The sequence below is a fragment of the Phymastichus coffea genome, unplaced genomic scaffold, assembly GCF_024137745.1.
Source record: "Phymastichus coffea isolate CEN01 unplaced genomic scaffold, Cenicafe_Pcof_1.1 PCOF00104, whole genome shotgun sequence".
NCBI lineage: Eukaryota > Metazoa > Arthropoda > Insecta > Hymenoptera > Eulophidae > Phymastichus > Phymastichus coffea.
In genome coordinates this window covers 29,948-52,892 of record NW_026706915.1, presented here as the reverse complement: position 1 = coordinate 52,892, position 22,945 = coordinate 29,948, and the positions used below count along the sequence as shown (strand labels likewise).

The following is a 22,945-nucleotide window of genomic DNA, read 5'->3' as shown; positions in this document are numbered from 1 at the left end:
ATCTCTAACGTTTAGGAAAGCGTGAGAACACAAATTTTTTCCAATAATGTCTAACTGTTAATGGAACTTTCTAGGGCCCCTAATTGAGATTTCGAAACTGAACAGGAAGAAAATGAAAGTATGCTTTAGTGGGTAATCAAAATGAAAAAATGTCATTGATAATATCGTCATTATAACAATGTTTATACCACAGTAAAGCAAACTTACAATTTTCACTGTTTAAGACTAGCTGGTCCTCTTAAGTAGTTACATTTGGATTATTCAAAAACGAGTATAAATGACTTTTTACGTAAAGTTACTTTTCCACTACTTTGTTAAAAACTTGTTTTTCAAAAATTATTTATTAATAATCTAGTAGTTTGGTCTTTCTAGTGACAGATAAAAATATCATAGCAGTCACTCAAAGGCCAGGCTCCCCGCTGTGCAAGACGCTACCAATAGTCGGGCATTTCTGGTTTGGACTCCAAAATGGTCAATTACAAAATCTACAATTAATTGACTGCTTTAATAAGCATCTATCCTTTTTGCTATAAATTATAAACGCACCATAATCCTAACTAACGATATACTTGAAAACTGTCATGGGTCTTCCTGGAGCTGAAATAGCGCGAAAAAATCTGAAAAGAAGAACCATTGCTGTAGATATAAAAATAAATTTGAGGTAATTTGACCACATGTTTATTAGTAGCCGGAAAAATTTTTCATTTTCTTCCCTTTTGTGAAAACCTTGACTTTTCTATATTCCACTTGAAAATGTTGGCCTATCCTTTTTTATCATTAGATTGTAACGCGCTAAGTCGTGAAAGAATCGCATGCAGAAATGTAGCAACTTATAATCGCACCTTCGTGTACAGTAATTTTACAATATATACGAATGCGTGTTTTCCCCGCAGCGCACACCCACAGTCCAATACTATGTCTGTAAGTTACCGCAGAATTAGTGCTGAAAACTTGAAAGCCAATCATTGAAAAAGTAGAACGATGTACTACAAGCTAGTAGTGAAATTACCTTGGTGACCCGTAATATAAGTGAATGGTATGTTATTCATATAATAATTCGTGATTCTTCTGCCCTGTTTCACGCGCACGTGACCCACAAGCACGACCTTTCAGTAGTACGCTATGATCGCCTTTCAATCATGTACGTAGATCCTTTGGATACATATTTGATCGGTGAGTTAGCTCACACAAGAATTTGGGGCTTCTAGATCGTTGGCTCTGCTCCTCTTTCTCTCTCATTCGGTATCGTTCGAATTTCATTGTACGGTGAATGCCGATGGTCGGACAGAGATATGTGAACTGAAGCCGCTCGATTAGCGGTAGTTCGATCGAATTATCAGCGGGACGACGACTTCGATATGACGGGTTCTTTTCGACTGTTAGACGAGACGTAACGTAATATTGAGGAATTATGAAAAACGACGTTCGATCGAAACAACGGTTATTTCGTCATTCCACTCGATCGCACCTATGTGTGCGTTTTGTAAACAATATGTATGCGCGTATAAACCTGTGGAATGCCAATGTATGTGGTCCATACATTATTTAAGAGCAATTTACATCGCGCACGTCAATTACGCGTACGTCGCCGCGAGCGGGCAATGCACGTGCACGGGCAGCTTGTATACTTGTGCAACAATTTGAAATAATAAGCCAAATAGTGAGGTACATCTTGGATGGCTCGTATCCTGCGAGCAACGCGAAAACACGATAATAAAACAAATAGAAATGAAGATACGAACCGCGCGCAGTGCTACTCGTGACCTGGCCGGCGCGGCGTCGCGACGAAGCTCGCCCGAGTTTCGTTCGGAAGAGCGGACGCGCGGCGAAGTATAGCGGCCCGTCTCCGCTGCTGGCTTTATCAGTGCGGGCCTTAGAGAACGAGAGACGGGGACGATAAGCGCGATGAAAGTGGGTCTGCGTTCGCGAGCGCACACCGTTACGCGATCGCTGCGCGAAGTAAGTAAGAGGAGAGCCCTGCTCCCAACGAAAATCGCGCGTCCCAGCAGCAGCAGCAGCGGCAGCGGCAGCGCCGGCCGCGAGTTATATAGCGATCGATCGAAAGATCCCGCGGCCGCTCCCAACCACGATCTCTCCATATTTTTCGCTTCTCGCTCGCTCGCGCCGCCCCTGCTCCTCAACACACTTCGCGTCCTCGCCGCGATCTCTTCGTCCTTACGCCACTTGCTGCGTGCTGTCCGTGCATCGTTGTCCGGCCCGCTTTGCGCTCGTCGTTGCCACGCTTCGCTCCAGCTTTTCATTGCTCCGCCCTTTGTCTTCGATTCTATTATTATGAAGCCAAACGCGGAGTCGTCGCAGAGAACATTGACACTCGATCATTGCTTTCGATCGCTGAAATTCCAAGAAAATGTCTGAATAAGCCTACGCGTGCAATTAAACAATAACTTGGTTTATAACTTCCGAGAAGAAAATTGAATGCTGAACTGAAAGACGGTAAAAATAACAATTGCCTTTAGAGGTGAGTAAACGCAAGTGTATCTTGATATACTTATCTGACGCACTTAGCCACTAAACTAACAATGCGTTTGAACAAAGTGCGCGCAGCGTTTATCACTCGAAATTAAGCCGTTGCATGTTCCTTCTTCTTGCGCTTTTTCCATGCATGACGCACTCGTCCGATAATTTCAAAAATATAACATTCATTGTTAAAAACGACTTTCGCCAATTTTCTTCGTAAAGAGTATTCAAGAAGCTCCGTGTCAGATAAAGTGCAATATTCTTTTTTTTATAATATCGCTTTCTTGAAGAGCGCGCCTTGCATTTTATGCGAAGAAATTCGTCTTATTCGCCGCATTATAAACGTCATGCTTCGCGTCATAACTTTCACTGTGATAGCACGCTGTGATTTATAACTTCAACTCTGAGAATGACAATAACCAAACCAAAAAGTATAATAGGACCCTTTTTATCTCGCGGGGTGGAGAAAGTTGCAAAATACTCAATTAAAATTATCTTATGTAACTGCCGGCAGAGCGGTGCGTCTATGCAATATCACGAGTACAAAATGATCTCTGCCAGGCGGCGGCAGAGAAGGGATCCTAAGATGTGCCACCGAGGATTATATAATTGAAAAAGCATCATTAATATAGATAGGCTTTGGTTCATCCGGTCGCCGCGACGTTTCATACGAGTCGCAATCTGATATTGCACGTATGAATATAACAATCGATTCTCAATATGTGCACCGCGGCACGTATTTTTAGTGGTCGGCGTGATTCGGCAGCGAGGTTACAGCCGCGAACGAACCGTCGAACTCTGAACTTAATTGATATTCAGTCCAGCGCGCGCGCACACAGGCGGGTCGGCAGGTAAATTTAGCAAAGCCTGGGCACAAATATACAGAGACGCGAAACAAAAGACCAACACGAAAATTTTCATACGGTCTGGTTCAAGGATATGTGTGAGCCCTATCGGCGATCCGCTCGATGCACATAACATCCGCGTGTGTATGCCGGCTGGCTTGCACGCTTGTGTTGGTGAAGTTTCAACCGCGTGTTATATAGAAAGAGAAGGAGAAACAGCAGCAAGGCAGGAGGGGGCATCGGACTTGACTATCGCGTGCTCACCTCGCCGCCGCCGCCGCGGCTTTCAGTCGATCCTGCGCGCTTGACGCGTTCCGTGAGAGTGCCTTTACACGCTGTGCAGTACACCGAAAAGCGAACGTTTTTGTTTTATTTTTTTTTTTCCTTTGTGACTTGTGCCTTCACGCGTGTGCGTCGCCGAAACTTCAGAAAAATTCATCCCTTGGCGATCTCATTTGGCACGCGAAATTTCTTGCTCGGTGTAGTAACCAGTTGTTACTTGTGGGCCTTGCGCAGGGTATGTATTATTAGAGCACGTAGAGGTGCATACATCTCTTTACGATTCGCCGATACGAGAGCGATGAATTGCATCTGCGATTTATCGATAGGAAGGATATATATATGGACTTTTTGTTTTTAATTCTTGGCATTCTGGATCGGTGAAAGTGGTTTGTCTGCCGGAGGGACTTTTGTTTGACGAGCGGCTGTTATATCCTCTTCCGAAGGTGAACTTGCTATTTTTGATGCCTGCTTTTTCTCGAGAAGAGAAAAACTTTAATGTGATTTTAAAAGCACAGTAATACTTATCGATATGCCGATCTTTGAAACCCGCAATCTTATATTGATGCAGCCTTCGGCACGATCTCTCTCTCTCTCTCTCTCTCTCTCTCTCTCTCTCTCTCTCTCTCTCTCTCTCTCTCTCTCTCTCTCTCTCTCTCTCGAAAAGAAAAAAATGATTTTTACATCGCCTTGGTTTCGATTATTCGAGCGTATCAATATCGATTTATACGCGGAAATACATCTTCAATGATTTCGGGCGGTATATTCATTTTATCACTTGGAAATTTCGACTCGAGACGTAGGTTGACAAAAGATTTTTATCACTTGTCTATTCTTTTACGATCACGAACACCACGACGCAGTCGCAATAAAGATGGAGCAAATCATACGTCGCGAGGAAAAAAGTTGGTGTAGGCGGTAGTAAACCGACACTAGAGAGTGTAGGCTGCTCTCGGTCTTGGTGAACGATTGACAGAAATGGCACTTTTGGAACGACGACGATCAGTATTTACGATGCACTAGCAGAAACCTGTAAATCAAACGCGTGCCCACGGGAGAGTCACACTTACACGCGGTGTACAAATTCATGAATTTCGCAAAAACAAAAAAATGACATTCCTCTGTGTGCACAATTAATCTCGTTTTATGGGCTTTCACTCGGCCAAGATTTACCGCATCGAATGGAATGTGCGTGTGATTAAAATTATTCGATTTATTTTTCTTTTAGAAAGACTCAGGTGAATAGCTTATATAGTTCGTGCTTACATAGTTTTCTGAAATTGACACGTATACGACCGTCAAGTTTTACGATTCTTTTCTCGCAGGGGGCATCTGTTGAAAAACGTATGGCGAGGGAAACCGAAATTGTTCGCAAGAGAATGCAATAACTCAGCTGGCGCGTAATACACGTAATTTATCTGAAATCGCTTTTTAAACTCGCTCCCCGTGGCCCTATCTGTCCTAGCGATCTCGCGCGCGGCGAGAGAAGTGCACTACCTAACGAGCCAACGTACAAAACTAACGATCCACTCTTTCGTTCTCTGGCTCTCTATACCCCTTTCTCCTCTTTGCACACCTGGAAAATTCCAATGCAAAGGATAACGCGCGGAGTAATAAAACGTCCCAATGAATAAAAAAAGATGTGGGAGAAGAAGGTGACCGGGATTTCCATTTGCTCTCGATCGGCCTAGAAATCGAGCTGTTATGGCTTTTATGAGATAACGAGATGCGTGTGTGTATTACGCAAACGAGAGAATTAAGAAAAAACGGTGGCTCCCAAGTGAAATTATACGCCTCACACCCGTGTGTGAGAAAAAGAGAGCAATGTTTTACGGTGATACGTAAGATTCAACCACGTACAGCTTCTTTGGTGGCTTTTTCTTCTCTTTTTTGGCATATTGAGACCATTTTTTCGACACCGTGCTGTCATATTTGATTTTTGGTGGATGACTAAGTTTATAGAAAAAAAATCAGTGATGTGTCATTGCGCGGAGAGTAGTTTGGTTACATTGATGCTGTCAATTCGCAAGGCTTTGCCATTATAGGAGTCGTAGTTTGATTATCGTCCACACAAATATTTAAAGATATTGCGTTAAAGAGTTTGGATCATCGAATTTTTTGTTTACCTTATTCGAAGATATCGCTTATTTGACCAATCTTAAGATGAGATATTCAAAAAGTTGTGGTTTTAAGCACATTAATTTTTCTTTTTGTAGATCTAATAATTCAGTCTTATAATATAGACACTCTGAAATTCGCATGCAAATCTTGCTGCAGGTAGCACTATATATCTCGTGCGAGAGGTTACCATCCCGCAAAAGCTGTTTCCCTTTCTCCTTTGCCAATTTTTATTATCTCGTCGCCGTCTGCTGCTGCTCCTGCTATAGCTATTGTCCTCCCTTCCACCTCCTATTTCTTTTCTCCCGGTCATTTAACTTCGGAGGGAATAGACTTCAGCTTCTCTTCTCTCTCCTCAGAGCGAAAGGAAAACCATGGGAACAATGCACGATCGTTGATTTTTTAATTAGGAATTACATATACACCTCGTAGAAAAAAGACCCACCGATGCTACAATTTTCATCCGCGATACCAATCTTTTTCCGGGAAGATTCATTTTTGCAAGCGGTCTGAAAGTATGTCATGATTAATGTTTCTTTTAAATGTGGCTCTCTTAATAAAGTAAGCGGTGTGAATTATTGATTGGGACGATTTTTATGGGTTATTTATGGGAAATTTAGATAACGTATTTTATATCAGTATTTTAGATGCAGAGCCGGGATGAATGTTACATCACAAATATTTGATTAATAAAATACGAATTAGGATCAGGACGTTCGTTCAGAATATTAAAATATTTCAACTGGTCACCCAACAAACATGCAGATATAAATCAAATGTAGAAATTAGTGACATTTTGTGAATAACTGCTTGAAAATCAAATATTAAATTAAATTTGTTGTTGTCAAAAGCACTTGACATAACAACTGTACATTTTTTCCATATTTTGGTAAATCCTACAAACTTGTCGTAAAATGATATAGCAAATGCACAATGACCATAGATTTATCTCCGTATAAGCTTGTTTTGATCGCGAGTAATAGTAATTTTCAGAAGTAACAAAAAATAACAACGCAGACGACTCATCAAATACAAATAACACTCCTCAATAATTTCCTAACTTAACGACATCCATAAAAGCCTTTCCATAACAATAAAACTTGGTAAATAGTCATATGAAATTCCCGCGGACGCTATAATACACGACTAAATAAACGTCCGAGTGTGCAACAATTTTGAAAACGAACACAACATCAAGTCCCTCAATATCCATAGCATGCGCGCACCGTTAATCAAACAACGCCTTTTCGCGTAAATTTCCCGCGCAACGGGGAAAAATGGAGCAACTCACGACCAACGGTTTTTCCACGTCTGTACCGCCTGGCAATTGTGTACGCGTTCGCGCCAACACCGTAAACTTCTATTTTCGTTTTTTTTCCACTTCTTCCTCCTCCGAAAGCCCGTTATCGTATGTGTGTGCATTGGTCAGTGGTGTTGCAATCCATCTATCGCTTTTGCCCGCGTGTATACATAATAAAATACGAGGTGCACAGCGTAATCCGCGGATATAGCATTACGACAGGACGACGAGATCGGTGTCGCGCGAAATCAGATCTAGCCGGTGACGTGTGGCAGGCTAGAGAACCTTTTTTTTTTCTCTTTAGCCTGAGCCTCGCTCCTAAGATATTAACCTCGACGTTTGATTTTGCTTTATTTGGAATTATAATTGGGTAGATATGAAATGTTGGATGAAGAACTCGGATAGACGACAAATAAGGGTCGACGTCTTCAAAACTAATATTCAAATGAGGATGATTGCGCATACGAGTTTTATGAATGAGGGCTTTTTGCAAATTAACTGTAAATTAATTGCGGCGTTAGTTCATGTCTGTTCTCCAGTTTTATAACCGAGCATACTACGTGAGCTTGCACTTACTAGATATATAGTATTTGAAAATCTATTGCTTCATACACACATATTTGTTTATTATATTCTGATGAAAGGAAGTCAGGAAATGATATAAAAGCTTTTGTATGTACGTATACATACGCCCGTACCTCTCTTTCTAATGACAATAACATGTAACACTTATTGATACATTAATGGAACGTCGGTGTACTTGTAAGATTAAAAAACCAGCTGAGGCATAGTTTTGAATTGAATGATAGATGTATGTACAAAAGGTGAAAACAAGAGAAGATAAACTTAACGTTGATCGAAGCGAGTGCTCCCAATTGAAAATTCTTTAATTTTATTTACAAAGTACGCGAGTTCATTTGAGACCAAATTATATAAGGTAATCGCTCTTTTATTTTCTTATCACACGCGGTCATTCAACAACTTCGCTGTATCGTTGTTTAATGAAGTAATGCCGTTTAATTAATGCAACTCAACAATTCGGCACAATAATAGAAGCTTCACAAGTTAACCTACTTACCATCACATTCATAATAAACGTCGATCTTTACTTTGATACGATCGTTTGTATAAAAGTCAGAGAATAATATAAAAGTAATGTTGCAATATCAAATCGCGTTTAAAAAGAGAAATATATGCCTCCTTACAAAGATTTAATACTCTTGATTATATACCAATCGAATGAAGTTGGCTATTGGCAACGTAATTACGTAACGATTATGAACACATATTGCGCGCTGGTCGTCTGCCTCTCGTGAGAAAGGATTATTGAAACATCATCACGCTCTGATGGCGCGTACAGGTGAACATAAACCGAAAATCGTAGACAGTACGTCGCCGCTGTCTTTTCGCTTACGGTGAAGAAAAAGAAAGTTTTACGAGGCGCGCGAATGATCAATTTCGATAGAGGCGGTCGCTTGATTAAACGCGCCACGTGCAAACTGTTTTACGAAGGCATTGTTCGAAAAGACTACACGCGTGTTGCGCGGCCTATTGCATTAATTGAGACGAGGTGGGATGTTGATTAATGCGCTCTCGCTTTCAATTAAGACAGATCGCTCGTTCAGAGTCCGATTTCGTAAGTGCAAAATACTTTTCAATGGCGAGCGAATTTGAAAGTATCCAGCGTTTTCTTTAATAAAATTTACAACTAGTCGCGCGATTACACAATAAAAACATTATATTCGCTCGTAGATAGTAATTGTAAAGGCAGTTGAGCAAAAGTCGTAAACATGGGCTTATTAAAGAAGTGCAAAAAAATGAGAAGAACTTAACCAGCTCGCGCAAACAAAAGACCTCTCTCTCTCTTTCTCTCTCTCTCTCTCTCTCTCGGTGTTTTAAATCCTTCTTAGCGTTTCTCGGAATACATCCTTTTCGCAGCAGTAGCCTTCGCGCGCGTGCGCAATGAAAAGAGAGCCTCTTTCGATCGGACAACGAAAAGCAAGAACAAGCCAAGTTTATCAGTCTAATTTATTCGCGCCTTTTTTAAAAGTGTCCTTCTTCGCTGACGTCACGTATGCGCACGTGCGGCAATCCCCGGCAGAAGGTCTGTTCGTTTCCTCAATGTCGCGATAAGAACAAGCCGCGAATTATTTATAAACAAAGAACTATTTACCGCTGAAGAATTCTCAAAGCGTAATTAAGAAATTCCATCGGACTCGAGAGATAAGCCCGCTCAAGCGATGAATCTCTACGCGTATATCGGCAGAGACATAGATAGAGAGAGAGAGAGAGAGAGAGGTGAAGCCAACGGTCCGCGTGTTCGCGCGCGAGATTTTCTAGTAAGCACCGTCGTTTTGCCTCGCGACCAGTTAAGCATACATGTGCGCGTGTGTGTATCGTATTGTATAGATATAGAGAGGAAGAGAAGCATGCCACAGGGCTGCTATCCTCTTCAACGCATTTTTTCAAGCTTACGCGGCTTTCGACGCGCGACACCCCCGCACTACTCGTGGCCTTTTCGTTTTAACGGGACATTTTCTCTCTTCTCTTCGAGCGTGTTATAGGCCTCTTAACCGCTCGCTGTATTAAAGTTGAACAATCGGGTGACAAGGTATTTACGTGCAGGGGAATCACTGATTTACGCAAGTCTCTTTTTTTTCGTTACTTGTGATTTGTACTCTGTTTGGAGCAGGATCAGAAGTTTTCTTTTTTTTTTGTTTTGCTGCTAAGTCATTCTTTCTCGAAAGTGATCGAATAATTATCTCCCGATTGATAGTTCCCTTTCAAATATTTTACAATTCAAGCGTTTACATCAGCATTTTAAAAAGGATATTAGTGTTTTCTGGCGCTGAATACGATTACGTTAACATTATAACGTAAGAATTCGGTGATTCATTTCTGCAAGCTTTCAACCGGTTGAGCGTTTCATTCATTCAATTTTTTCTCTTCTCTCTCAGATCCTTTCGAATTAAATTTCCGAATATCTATTGTTGTGATTCTCAATGCAATCAGACTATTAAAATTCGATGTTTATTTCCCAATCGACGTTCGTAGCGTGATCTGAAAAAAGAAAATGTTTGCAAAGAGTCAGAAATTAAGAATTTTAATTGACACGTAACATCGGGGCAAATTGAGTAATCACAAAGTAGCGTTCGCACGCGTGCATTATTTTATTGAATCATATTACCAAGGATAAACGCAGTCCATCAGAAAGTAGATTGCTAATTGCAGACCTATCGTGTATACCTTGCATGCCGTACACGTGCACGTATAACCTTGATCGTGAAATCAAATGGAGATATCGCGTGAAAACATAAAGGGATAGCAGCGGGAATAAAATTACACGCTCGCGCAAGTTCCGTTTCGCATAAAAACTGATACGCATCAGCGTTTATTTTTATCATAGCGAAACATCACGAAAATCATACGTATCATCGCGCTGTACGCTCGAATGAGAAATGAGTCACGATCAATCTGTGCACTCTTTGTCTCTGCAACTCGCACAGGCGCTCAATGGCTTCAATCATCAATTTGACAAATTGAATGATTACACTTTGAGGGCGCGTGCACGGTATACATTTCAATACTTCCAATTACTCATCGGCGACGCAACGATCTCGATACTTGCGCTTTTTCTCTTTCAATGGAAACGCCTGCTCTTTCATTCATTAATTCAACGTTTGCATGTTGATTCCTCGGCAATCACCCTATAATTTCTTTTATCGAAATAAACGACGCCTGCGTAACTTCATTCCGTACAGTATAGAATCCTGCCGATTTGTTTCATCCGGATCGACGCCCGCATTCACTGTTACGCGCAAAATTATACATTCCAAACTCTCTATTACAAGAAAGTTTCTTAAAATACCGATCGATTCAGGAGAACAATATCTAATTACGCATTTCACAGATAACGTGGATTAGGGCAACCCTGCTTGAATAGAATTATTTTAAAATACATACAGAAGCTTATCGAGTTATGCAAAATAAGTGTACCAAACAATGATTATAAGCATTCCGATCTCACTGGCCATTCCAACAAGATAAAATATCTAGCTCGATCTATTGAAGCAAAAAAAAAACAGAAAATTTGTTCGTTTGGAACATTTATTAAAAGCATATAGAACGTAGATTAGCCGATAGCTGTAACGACAAATAAATCAGGCTTTATCAGTGGAAGTCGCAGTCGCGCAGTTTCCAAGTGTCGCTTGGTGCACAGAGGTACTTACTTCTCCCTCTCTCTCTCTCTCTCTCTCTCTCTCTCTCTCTCTTTCTGTCTTGCTGTGTAGCTTGCTCTTTGTGTCGTTCCCTTTCGAGCAACGACCTTGGGCTCTCGTCCTTAGGCACGCACATGCATTGCCTATACACACTCCGCTCACTCTCCGCTGCGCGGAGCAGAGGAGAATGCTCGGCACGCTGCTGCTGCTGTTGCCGCCGCCGCTGATTCTGCGCTCGCTAAAAAGGACCGCGGTACTTCCGACGAGCAGAAACTGTATAATAATAATACACTTTGTTGTGCGTAGGCTGTATCATAAGAAAAGAATTTGGGAATGCTTTAATAGGATTTTTTTTTCATGTAATGATCGCGTCTATATATACGTGCTCGCGCGAGCGAAGTATCAGCGATCGATCATCCGTATAGGCGGTGTGCCCCTTTCGTCGCGTGCTCATCGAACGCCTCGCGCGCGTCAACGTTCTTTCGCAATGGGAAAAATCCTTACCTGCCCGTCGAATATTAACAAGTGGAAATTCATCGACAGCTTTCACCTGGCGCAATCATCGATCTATCATACTGTAAGCTCGTTATAAAATATTTTCTTATCCCGCGTAATCGCAAGGTTTATTTGGTACACCTTATTCGCGAGAGCGAGCGAGCGAGCGAGCTCGTGGGAATCAAAGATGAAAGCTTCCAGGAAGCAATATACACAAACTCTCGCAAGGATCTTCAAAACTATTTACTTTTAAACGCGAGATATGCGCCGAGGAATTTCGGGACGGCAGAGAGTATCCAGCTGGATTTGCCGCGCTTTAATTAGCGATCCAGATGATGGCATTTTTCAAATTCAAGTTCGTATTCTAACGACACTTTCTCCAACGAATCTTTCTTTTTACTTTTTCTTTTGTTGTTTTTTTTTTTATTTTATGTTATCTCGGGACATACTTCTTGTTGATGCGTGTCTAACTGCACGCGCTTATGATTAATGTGACGTTGCACGGGTACGCTATGCTTGGCATTTATTTTTTTAATGGCTGCACAATCGCGCAGAGGCCCTGTTATAATGACGCGTGCGCAAGCTTGAATTTTTCTCCTCTAGGATATACGCAATTTTTTTTTACGATGGGTTCATTAGTTAGGATTGTTCCTGCGGACTATATTCACGGTGAAACGTCAAGGAAACAACATTTGAATTACCTGTAAGGTCATCAATTACAGGTTAATGAAAATCCATCTGCGTTTTTATGATCCCACTATTACTCTTCTAGTAATGCATTTTTATTTTTTGTACTCTACGAGTGACAACTGGCGTAAAATAAATAGCCAATGAAACTGACGTTCCACCAGTTGTTTCGAATTATTGCAATGAATTATTTACGTTACCATGTTTTCAGGCAGCTGCAACGATGTTTCCAGTTTAAAGTTACATTTGCTCTCTTCTTCTCTTTTTTGCTGATCAAAGACCGGCCAATTAATTCTTACTTAATACTTTGCTCAGTTGCGATCACGCAACAACCGTACAAGTCTTTATGTGATACGTGGAACATAAAAAAAAATCGTACTGCCATTTCTCTCGGTCAATCTCAAATGCAGACGTGAAGTTCCATAAAGATCTCGATCGTTTCATCGCAAACATATTAATCAAATTTAATAATAAAATCTCAATCAGAATACAATAAAATTGGTTTTTCATCTCAATATCGTTCATGCTTACGACTCTCGAGAAGCGGCATTAACATTTTTTTACAGAGAAAGTCGAATTAAATAGTATAAGGAAAATCAAGCTATTACTCAAAGGTGACTTTCATAGCCGCGAACAGTTTATCGTGAGCAATCAAAATTAAGCTGTCCTAAAAAATCTTGGTAAGCCAATTATTATTCCCTCAAGATATCTTAATGAGTACCGAGAAAGTCTGACTCTGTTATATACGCGAAACTAATCGAGAAGTTAAAACTTGATGCCTATAATTTTAGGCAAATAGGTATCAAGAATAATTTTAATTTCACTTTCCTGTCTTCCGATAATAAGAGAAAAAAACTTGTCAGTCGAAACCAAAATACCGCAAAATTTTTTCACCATAACGTCCAGTCGCATCATATAATACATATATTAGCATATCAGGGGATCTTCCGTAAATCCATTAAGCCGCAACACACGCACCAGCCACCGAATAAACCCTTTACCGAACCGCAGAGGTAAAAAGAAAAGCTGCTGGTTGATTGCGTTTCCAGCTTTTAATAAAGCTGCGGACGCACGTCCGTAGAAAATAGGATGACCACCTCAAGAAGATAAACCGCGCGTTCGTGAATCGTCGCAGCGGCGGCGGCGACGGCGTTCGCTCGTTACAGAAGCCGCTCGCCTCTGGCACTTTTCTTCTCTGAGTGCTCCTGCGCTGCCGCCACCGTCGTTTCTTTTCTCTCTCTCTCTCTCTCTCTCTCTCTCTCTCTCTCTCTCTCTCTCTCTCTCTCTCTCTCTCTCTCTCTTTATTTTTTTTGTTCGGTTCTCTTGCTCACTCCTTTCGTTTCAGACGAGACACACATGCACACAGGGATAATGTAATGCGTGCGAGCCAGTCCGACAGGATGCTGCCGAGAGAAGTCCTCCTGCCGGGAGGAAATGAGGCTCTCTCTGAAGCTTCTTTCTCCTGTCGAAGGGCATGAACACAAGGTTTTACGCGCGACTGACTCACTTGTCAGTTTTAGATTTTGACTTTCTTCTTCGTTTCTTTTTCTCCTTCCAGGCAAAATGAAAATTACCGAGTATTTTGACTTGCCTTATTCCCCTTTCCGAGCAATTTTTTTTTCTATCTTGTAATTACATCCCGGACGAATAAATATTGCTACGTGATGCGAGCTGTCCATCTTTTTGTTAAGCACTTTTAAAGTTTCCATTTCCTCGTTCTCTCGCAGTTTTGCTATTACGCAATTTTAACATGCCCAAGCAAATAATATTCAACATTACGATTCGACTGAATATATCGGATTTTAGTTATGGAGGATATGTCAGTAACATTATGTAAAAGCCAATTAATCTTTTTTCCTATTTGGACTTGTGCGGGTATAATTAAATCGATACGATGATTGAGTCCTCCGAATTCTGGATAGAGTTTAATTGATCGCTTGTCAGCTCGTTGTTTTAGAAAATTATTTCTATGCCGCCTCTTCCGACGTACTGCAGTTAGTTTTTGTAGCGACAAAATCTATCACTGACTCCCTCTGCAACGACGCTTGAAAAAAATTTGGTAATAACTGACTTTCCTAGAAATTGGAAAACCATACGGCTGCCGAAAATGACTTTCCGGTTCAATTTAACACAAGAACCCGTAACGATCTAGATACCGTGCCTCCTCTTAACAATATAGAGCGGTAACAAGCCAATCCACTTCTAAAATCTACACTTTACTGTCTCGGTCTCCCGAAGTAATTTTCGAACAGCGGCAGCAACTAGTAGCCAACGGCAAACTCGCAAAACAGCTTTCACAACGGGTGCCCGCAAAAGAAAAAAAAACGAGAAAAGTTCGGTTAAAAGCCACTCGGCCATTATTATTATTGAGCGCCCGCGCGCAGTACGCGGCAGCCGATAATACGCGATCGCGGGTTTGTAAGTGACGACGCTGGGTGCACGCGCGGAAAGTGAAAACGAGAGACGCGCGCGTGGGTTACGCGCGGCGACGAAGGAGAAAGTTGTCGAAAAACGAGAGCACCACGAGCGTAAGCTCCGAGAGGCAAAGAAGGTTGCGCGTAAGATTATACAGCGCGCTGCTGGCATATAGCCGATAGATTGTTGACATATCGCGAGCAGGCACAGAAGCGCGTACCTCTCTCGTTCGCGTTTCCCTCGTCTTCCATTGGCGCGCGCAATTTTTCTTTGTTCGGCATAGCGTATTTGTCTTGTTGCGGACTTGTATCTCTTACGGCTGCGCGTTTCGCGATTGACGACTTCTCGCGAACCAACATTTGCGCAATTATAACACGTACGTGCCTAGAACACTTGCGATATATCTTACGTGAGTCTACGTCAACGCAGACATGGATTTTCTTTTGTATACCCGCAAAACTTGTCGTTGCTTAAACAGCGTAAATGACGTAAGACATTTTATTCGAAAAGCCATATTGGAACGTGTCCAGATTTAAAACCACCTTATCGTATTAGGGCTGTTTACGTAAAGATTCAATCTCCCTATACGTTACGAAATTATTTCTTCGGCAGCATGTGTATCGGCAGAATTTAACGGCGACAAGATTCTTCTCTTTTCTCCAAACGTTTTGCTTCCGTGGGGAGGAAGCCTAGCTTTAAATTCCTTTCAAATTCTAACAATTGGCGCTGCTGAAATAAGTGCATTCTATTAAAAAAAATCATTTTTTCTGATTTTCAATTCTGTTGACAGTGTTTTTTTCTCTTTATTTTATGGTTACAAGGTGGTATGCGATGAGAAACCGATATTATCGGAACTATTCAAAAGGAATCTACTTACTATATATATATCTGCCAACGACAAGTTTTTTTGCGAGCATTCTTATGTGATATTGTAAATGTTATTGTTCAAGAAAACAACTGGCGTTTCAAAAGTAAAATTTTTCTGCAGCACATAGCAGCATACATGTACAAAGTCGCATTCATTTCTTGACGACTGCATATAAAAGGAAACGAAAGCTATATGAGTTTGCGAAATTTATTTGCAAAGTTAATTTTTCTCATATGTCTCTATGGAAGAAAAATTATGAGATCCCCCTTCCTCGCTTGAACACCCAGAATTATGGTTTCAAGTGAGCTTTAAAATGTAAAATTTAACGGTCCAAAAATTGACGAGTCAGCAATTACAAATTTTTACATGCTGCGATTTGGCCGGCAGCAGCAGCAGCAGCAACAGTAGAACATCATCTCTTTTTAACTAACTACAACGGTCAATCTTTTTAATAGGACTTGAGCAACAATAAAAATGACAAACAAAGCCAATAACTCAGCCCACGCGTATAAATATTAGACTTTCATGTAATAGGCTGCCTTTCCACTCACTTTTCAAGCTCGCAAAACATTATTAGCGATCGTCCAAACTTTAAAAAAAAAAATATAAAAAAAACAAGAAGGATGCATCGACGTTATTGCCATTGTCTCGCTCGACCCCCGCGAGGCTGGCTGCAGCAGCGCGCGAACAAACGGTGCATTGTTTATTGCCGCGGCTCGGCAACGGCCAAGAGCTCGTTATTTTCCCGCGTGCGAGAGAGCAAAAGGGGCGCGGAACAAGAGGAAAGAAAAAAAGGCCTATACGGTGTCCGGCGATGCTGCGCGTCTGCAAAACGCCCGGAGTCTTCGAATTCGGGTTAACAACTCAATAAAGTGTGACAAGGAAGAGCGCGGTCTGCGCGCGAAGGCGTCCCGTTAAGACTATTCACGCAACGCCATTTCCGATTCACATTCTCGCGCGCGAGCCATTGGAATTCCATCTTTTTCTCTCTCGCGCTCAACGATGCGGATTGTTTCATTCTTTGCGACGAATAAAAAATTCCCCTCTGAGCTTACAGTTATACGCGTGAAATATAAAGCTCCGAAAAGAAATTTTCGAGCCTGCTTTTTTCTTACTTTCGGTAAGAAATCCACCTCGTCGTAATGTCGAGTTTGTAAAAGGCGAATATAAGGCTTGTCGTCATTCCATAATATACCGTGGTAATGCGAGTATTGTGCTATCCGTAGTGTCTACACGAAGACACACCGAAACTTTGTATATTCCCATTGACAAGTCACGAGGGTTGTTTAGTTCGTTTAACGAAAATTGAGATAGCAGCGATCGCAGCTGTTTTTTCTTCATGGCTCAGGTTTAACTGCTCTCGTCTTAGCTTCTTCGACATTATCCATTCGACGTGTCTTCACTCTTGTTTGAGCAGCAACTCGACTTAAAAGCAAGATAACTTACAGAGAACCGCAATTTACTTCATGTCCAAGAAAACGACTTTCCCGTTTGCAATGTTCCATTCTCTAGCAGCAGCCAGTCAAGAATGGCATAGCAATTTAAATGAGAGAATCATATCCTCTCTCTCACTTGTAAGCTACGACAATTTCATACCGCGTGAGCAGCCGTGCTGAAACAAAACCTGACGTTGAAGAAAAATCACGAACCTTAACTCTCTCTCTCTCTCTCTCTCTCTCTCTCTCTGTCTCCTGCGGCAACAGGTATATAATATCGTGTCGAAATATAGCATACGCCGGATAAAAATGCAATGCACCGGCCCTATTAATGCCAGGCTAATCGCCGGACACGCGACTGGAATGTACAGCTATCTCGGTCGCGCGCGAGCAAGTTATTATCGATAATGGAGCTCGCTCGCGGATTGTTGCGGATTTACTGGTTTCGCATGCACGGCGCCGAGCGCGAACTCGTTTATGCGCGATTTTTTTGACTGCAGCAGGACGCTCTGTCACTATCCAACCGCGCGATTTGTCTGTCGAAAGCCCACTAACGGCCGAGGCTCGCTAACTGCCATACCTCCCGAAGTTTGATTCCATGGAAATAGCTTACTCGGAGGCGCAAACCACCGGGGCCGAGAAAGAACAGAGTGGCGTATCACGATAATTACCGCGCAAGTCGCTCGACGCTCGCGCACGCATTGGACGTTGCGCAACGTATGGGCCGCGAGCAAAACGTAACCATGTATTTGCATAACATAATTTGCACACTCTCTCTCTCATTGTTTTCAGGATGCGCTGGTTTCGGGCCCAACACGCGGAAGCGGCACCGCGCCTGCTGAGCCTCAGCCCCCTGCGTACCGACGCAGATGAGAACCCGGAAGCATGCACTCGGCACTCCACGTCCAGGCTTCTCGCCGTCTCCAAGTTCCGAGGTAAAAGCCGTCCACGGCCTCAGCACAATGTACACCACGTGAATTGCCGCAGGCTATCTCACGTCGACGATCTCTCGCTCGAAAAGACAATCGATGCCACGCGCACGGCGGACTTTTGGCCGTTGTGCTTCAAGGTATCGGCTGCGTGCAGGTTTAACGCGCTGCGGGATTTCGCGAGGACGAGTGCGGCGTGCGCGGTGGTGCGCGATAAGCGGCTTCTTTCAATTAGACTCATAGACTTGTGACTTCGACAGAAATAAGTAACATTCCTCGTTTTAAAAAAAAAATTTTTTTTCTTCAACGTAATCAACTGCACCATCCTGTCGAGAGATGAAAAAACGTCGAGACTTCGAAATTAAACTCTTCTTCGGACCAAACGTAACATTGATCAAGCAGCCGGACGCGGTTGCGCCAATTTCGGCCTGCACGCCGAGGTTTCGACTGCCTCGAGCTTCGCCAATATAAAGCTTGGCTTACCTTATAAGACAACGGGGCGACAAGGATGCGAGCGAAACCCGAGTAGTACAGCGAGCGGATCGATAGCCGATTTCCTGTGCAGGTGCAAAGCGACACTCTCTTTTGCCCGTAAATTGCAAAAGTGACTTTACTGGCTCAGCTCATGTATGAACGAGCGCCTGACATTTCATCCGCCAAAATCGAGCTGATCGATCGTTTTTTTCCCTCTTTTTATAGATTTTCTATTTTTTTTTAATCTTTTTTTTAGTTCCATGAAATATTTATGATTGTATTGCTGCGACTCATTCATTTTTCCAGAACCTTTGACAAAATTATATTTTACGTGGGTAATGACGCAAATTCAATGTATTTATATATCTTTGGTGAAATACATCAACGAAACTATCTTTTGTACGTAGCGGAATTGATTTTGCTTTTGAAAAGCTCTAACCACTTTTTTAAACGGTATATAAAATTAAATGATTAATTACGAAAACAATTTTACCTAGTTTTTTTTATACTGATTGAGTAGAAGTATTTTCTAAAAAAACCCGAGAATTGAGAGACAGAAACGTAAACAAATGATCGCTAGCTTAATTAAAAGTATTCTTTAATAATTTAACCTCTGTGCTTCAAAAATTTGTTTTACGGACGAAGCCAGCAATTCATATTCATGAAGAGATGTTTCCATCAGTGTTCAAAAATTGAACGTTTTCGTAATGTATGGAATACATCGGATTTACGTGCATAAAACCGTGTGAGTGAATTCTTTGAAAAGAAAAGTGTGCACTTTACGAGCATGCAGGCGTAAAATTCAGAGACAAACGACAGGAAGGATGCAAGTTTTTCGGCGCTCCTCCTCCCTCAAACACCTATAATTTTCCCCCTTTTTTTCAATAACTCCTGTCTTGTCTCAACCCGTTTTTTCGAAAAACAAAAACCGCGAACGCGATAGTCCTTATTCGCAGGTATGTGTGTACACGCTCGCACGCCCCCCGGACGCTTAATGCGGAGAAAAAAAGTCGTTGCGCTGTCAGGAGAATCGAACGAACGCCTGTAAGCGCGTAATTGCGCATACGTATACGCATACGTTGGCCTTGGACTTGGCTCATCGTGAGAGAAAGTTTCTTCTTGCGCGAAGAGTCAGAATGCGAGGGAGAAGACGAGCTAAAAAGACGAAACGAGAAATTTCTATTATTGGCCATTGTCGTGAATTTATCTGTGCCTCGAGCGATTTATGAGTCGGCGGGAAATAACAAATGCACTTACCTAGTACTATATGTGTGCCGGGTCGCCGCCGCGCCGCCGCCGCTGCTGCGGTCTGCTGTAGACTCGATGGATATGTGACTTTATGGCGTAGGCTGGAGAAAATCGCGCTCGAGATAGCGCGACTTTTTTCGCCTGGCTACTGGTTTTTGCGAAATCACCGCGTTACGCTTTTCACTTTTTTCTTTTCATGGTATCAACAAGTATTTCGAATTTTGCGCGAGTTATTGGCAATGAGTACATTTTCAAAACGTAAAAAGTTTCATTTTGTTCCGCCTTGCAACTTAAAAGAATAATTATAATTATCGAATAACTTAAATTTCGTTCTTTGTTTTGGTCATTGAAGTCACTCAAATGCATTTACATAACACAAGGTGAATGAATAATCTAGCTATTAAAAAATTTATTAAATAAAAATAATTTCTTTTGCCAATATACGTTCAGTATTGTAATGTGAACGAACTAAATGGCCATCAATAGTGTTATAAGTCAAGTATTTCGCCTGAGCACACGAATAACGAAATGAAAATTACAATCAACAAAGAGAGCAAAGATAACCTTTTTTAAGATTAGAACCAACTTTTTAAAACTCAGCGCTGAATTTTCCTTTGAAGCAATCCACACAATCTATAATAGCTTATGAGCCATTAAGTAGGTTAATATTCTTAAAATATAGAATTATTTCAATATTTAACAGTACCATTCTACTCAACTGTATAAAAGTAATTGTCATAAAACAGTGAAATGATATTGTAGCTAAGTTAAGTCACGATTGTGGGTTAGGCATTAGATGTTGAAGATCTATTTATTATCTGCAAATTATTCAGTGAGTTATATAAAATTATCAAACGTCAAAAAAGGTCTTTATTATTCCAACAGTGAGAGATAAGGATGCTTCTTAATGAAATACGAATAAGTAAGTCTGGTAAAAAATTGCAGGTCGATACGGAGAAAGCGTTAACTAGCCATATATCGATGGTAGTTCAGCGACCAGCTGACCGAACGGGTAAGGCTGCATCGAATTCCATAAGCAGTCTCTTCTCCATATACATACACACTGGTTTTCCATCTTGTGTCTCCGTACAGTCATTTAACGTCCATCTCGGCACACTTACCCGCTGATCTCGCCGACACCACCTCGCGACGCGTACAAATGAGCACGAGTTTGGAAAGTTTCAGACTTTTTCTTAGCGCATTCTAATTATGGAATCGTTTAGCTAAAGTCCCTTTTGAGATAACTTGTTAAACTGGCTCTTAACTGAATTTATCACTCTGCTTTGCATAATAGATTTTCAACGGTGACAGCTTTGAAAAAGTGCCAACAAACTACTGTGAAGCGCGGAAGGGAGGAGATATCCAGCAAAATAGAAATCGGCGTATCGATGAGCGCTGCGGTTTTCAATGTTGCGATGAAAATTATTAGAAACTTGCGCGGTCGCCTTTTCCATCCGTAAAGTTACAGTGAATTACGTCAAAGTTTTGCCTCGACGAGCACACGACTACTCTCTTTCCGTCTTATCTGTTCTCCTTCATTGCACGTGACTTATTAATCTGGTTTTCTGGACTTTTCATAGCGTGCAAGACACGCTCGCAACATCTTGCCGAACGCCCCGATGATTTATGCAAATCAAACGCTTCGAACGTAATTGCCAGTTGGATTTGCATTCCAAAAATAAAAGGAATGATTTGTCGGGTCGAAAGCATTCCTCGTTCGAAAATAAAAGTTCCGTGCCGTTGACCGCGCTCGCCTCGTACAATTGGAAAAAATAAACGTCCATCCTCCGCGTAACCAAAACACGGCGATCGCTGTTTTACCTTGATCGCGACAGGTGTGGGCCTTGCGCGCGAGCGCGAACAACCGCACGATGGGCAACAACCTCCGCCGAGGCTAGACTGCTGTGGAGATGAGATTAGTCAACGACCCGCTTCCCTGAACTCACCAAACCTCTGTCCCCCTGTCTCTTTCTCTTCCCCCCGGCCCGTCACTCCTATTTTCAGAATGTGGAGCGGGGAGAATAGAGGAACGGCGTATACAACGCTAATCCAGTATTTTTAAACTTGGATTTCGCGGCGCACGCGCGCACGGTGCTTTGGTGAATTTTGATGGGATGAATTTCTCTCAGCGAGCCAATTTTACTTTTTATTTCATTTTTCATCGGCTTTTCCCTTGGAACGTTTACTCGTTCTGGTTTCTTTTTATTTATTGTGCGTGCGTATAATAAACGAGATATTACTACAATTTTTAACGTGTCGTGAAGGCACAGGTACGTCAAGTCTTGATAACGATAAGAAGACGCCTTAATGTTTACTTTGAAAAAGACAAAGAGGTCGAGTTGGTTTTTGATTCTTATCCTGCAAGGCGAGAGAGGTCGGAATGACAATCCGTAGCGCGTATTCTTTTAATTATCGATAACTCCAACAATGCGCAGTCGTACTTGTGCGAGTGGATTTTTCACCTAATTAGCATGGATAATTAAATTCATAAAGTGCATGTACCGGAATGCATTAACGCTGGCAATAAAATAGATCTTCATAAGGAGGCCAAGAACACATTCAATAAACAAGCACACTTTCTAATTGTCTTGCCGACCGATCCAATGCCACATATAAGAACATTCGCATAGATTTGAAAAAGTAAAAAAAGTGACTTGATAGACGCGAGAGGGGGACATCATGAAAATTCATGAAACAAAACAACGGCGAAAAGAAAGATGGACAATGAAAGTGAACAATCGCTTTGGTAGGCAAAGTGTATCGCTCTCGGAAGATCCATTAAGATCCATTCAACAAGTCTTAACTTCCTCCCGCGCTACACGTCTTGATACATCCTGGGCGTCACGCTTGGCGCGCGGACAATGCCACCTCCCACCGCGCCGCAGGTCGAGTCGCGCAAAGCGCCGCTATAACGCACACACGTACGGTGCGGGCGGAGGACCGACAAAAAAAAACGAGAACCGAGTCAGTTCAGTTCGCGATTGCTCGTCGTAACGCTCGCAGCCACGCGATTTTCCGCGCGCCGACCCTCGGTATATTAACTATTTTTAATACATATAATGAACATTCAGTGTAAGTGAACCCACTTCTTTCTCAAACGCTTCGAAGATGTTCAAGATGTGCTGGTCAACTCGTACCAGAGGTACGTTCCTTCGT

General features: G+C 42.0%; 1 protein-coding gene across 8 annotated transcripts in view; it reads left to right on the top strand.

Annotated features, from left to right (window-relative positions):
• LOC131670224 (multiple PDZ domain protein-like) overlaps positions 1–22,945 on the top strand; it is a 209,321-nt gene that overhangs the window by 181,375 nt on the left and 5,001 nt on the right. For 3 of the 8 annotated variants that reach the window (XM_058945648.1, XM_058945647.1, XM_058945645.1), the window contains exon 1: positions 22,531–22,931. In XM_058945648.1, coding sequence (XP_058801631.1) covers positions 22,898–22,931 — 34 coding nt within the window. In that variant the 5' untranslated portion in view covers positions 22,531–22,897. Of the gene's footprint in view, positions 1–3,640; positions 3,841–17,930; positions 18,074–22,530; positions 22,932–22,945 lie in introns of those variants that run through there. The other 5 variants (XM_058945643.1, XM_058945642.1, XM_058945641.1 and 2 more) reach the window with 4 other exon arrangements.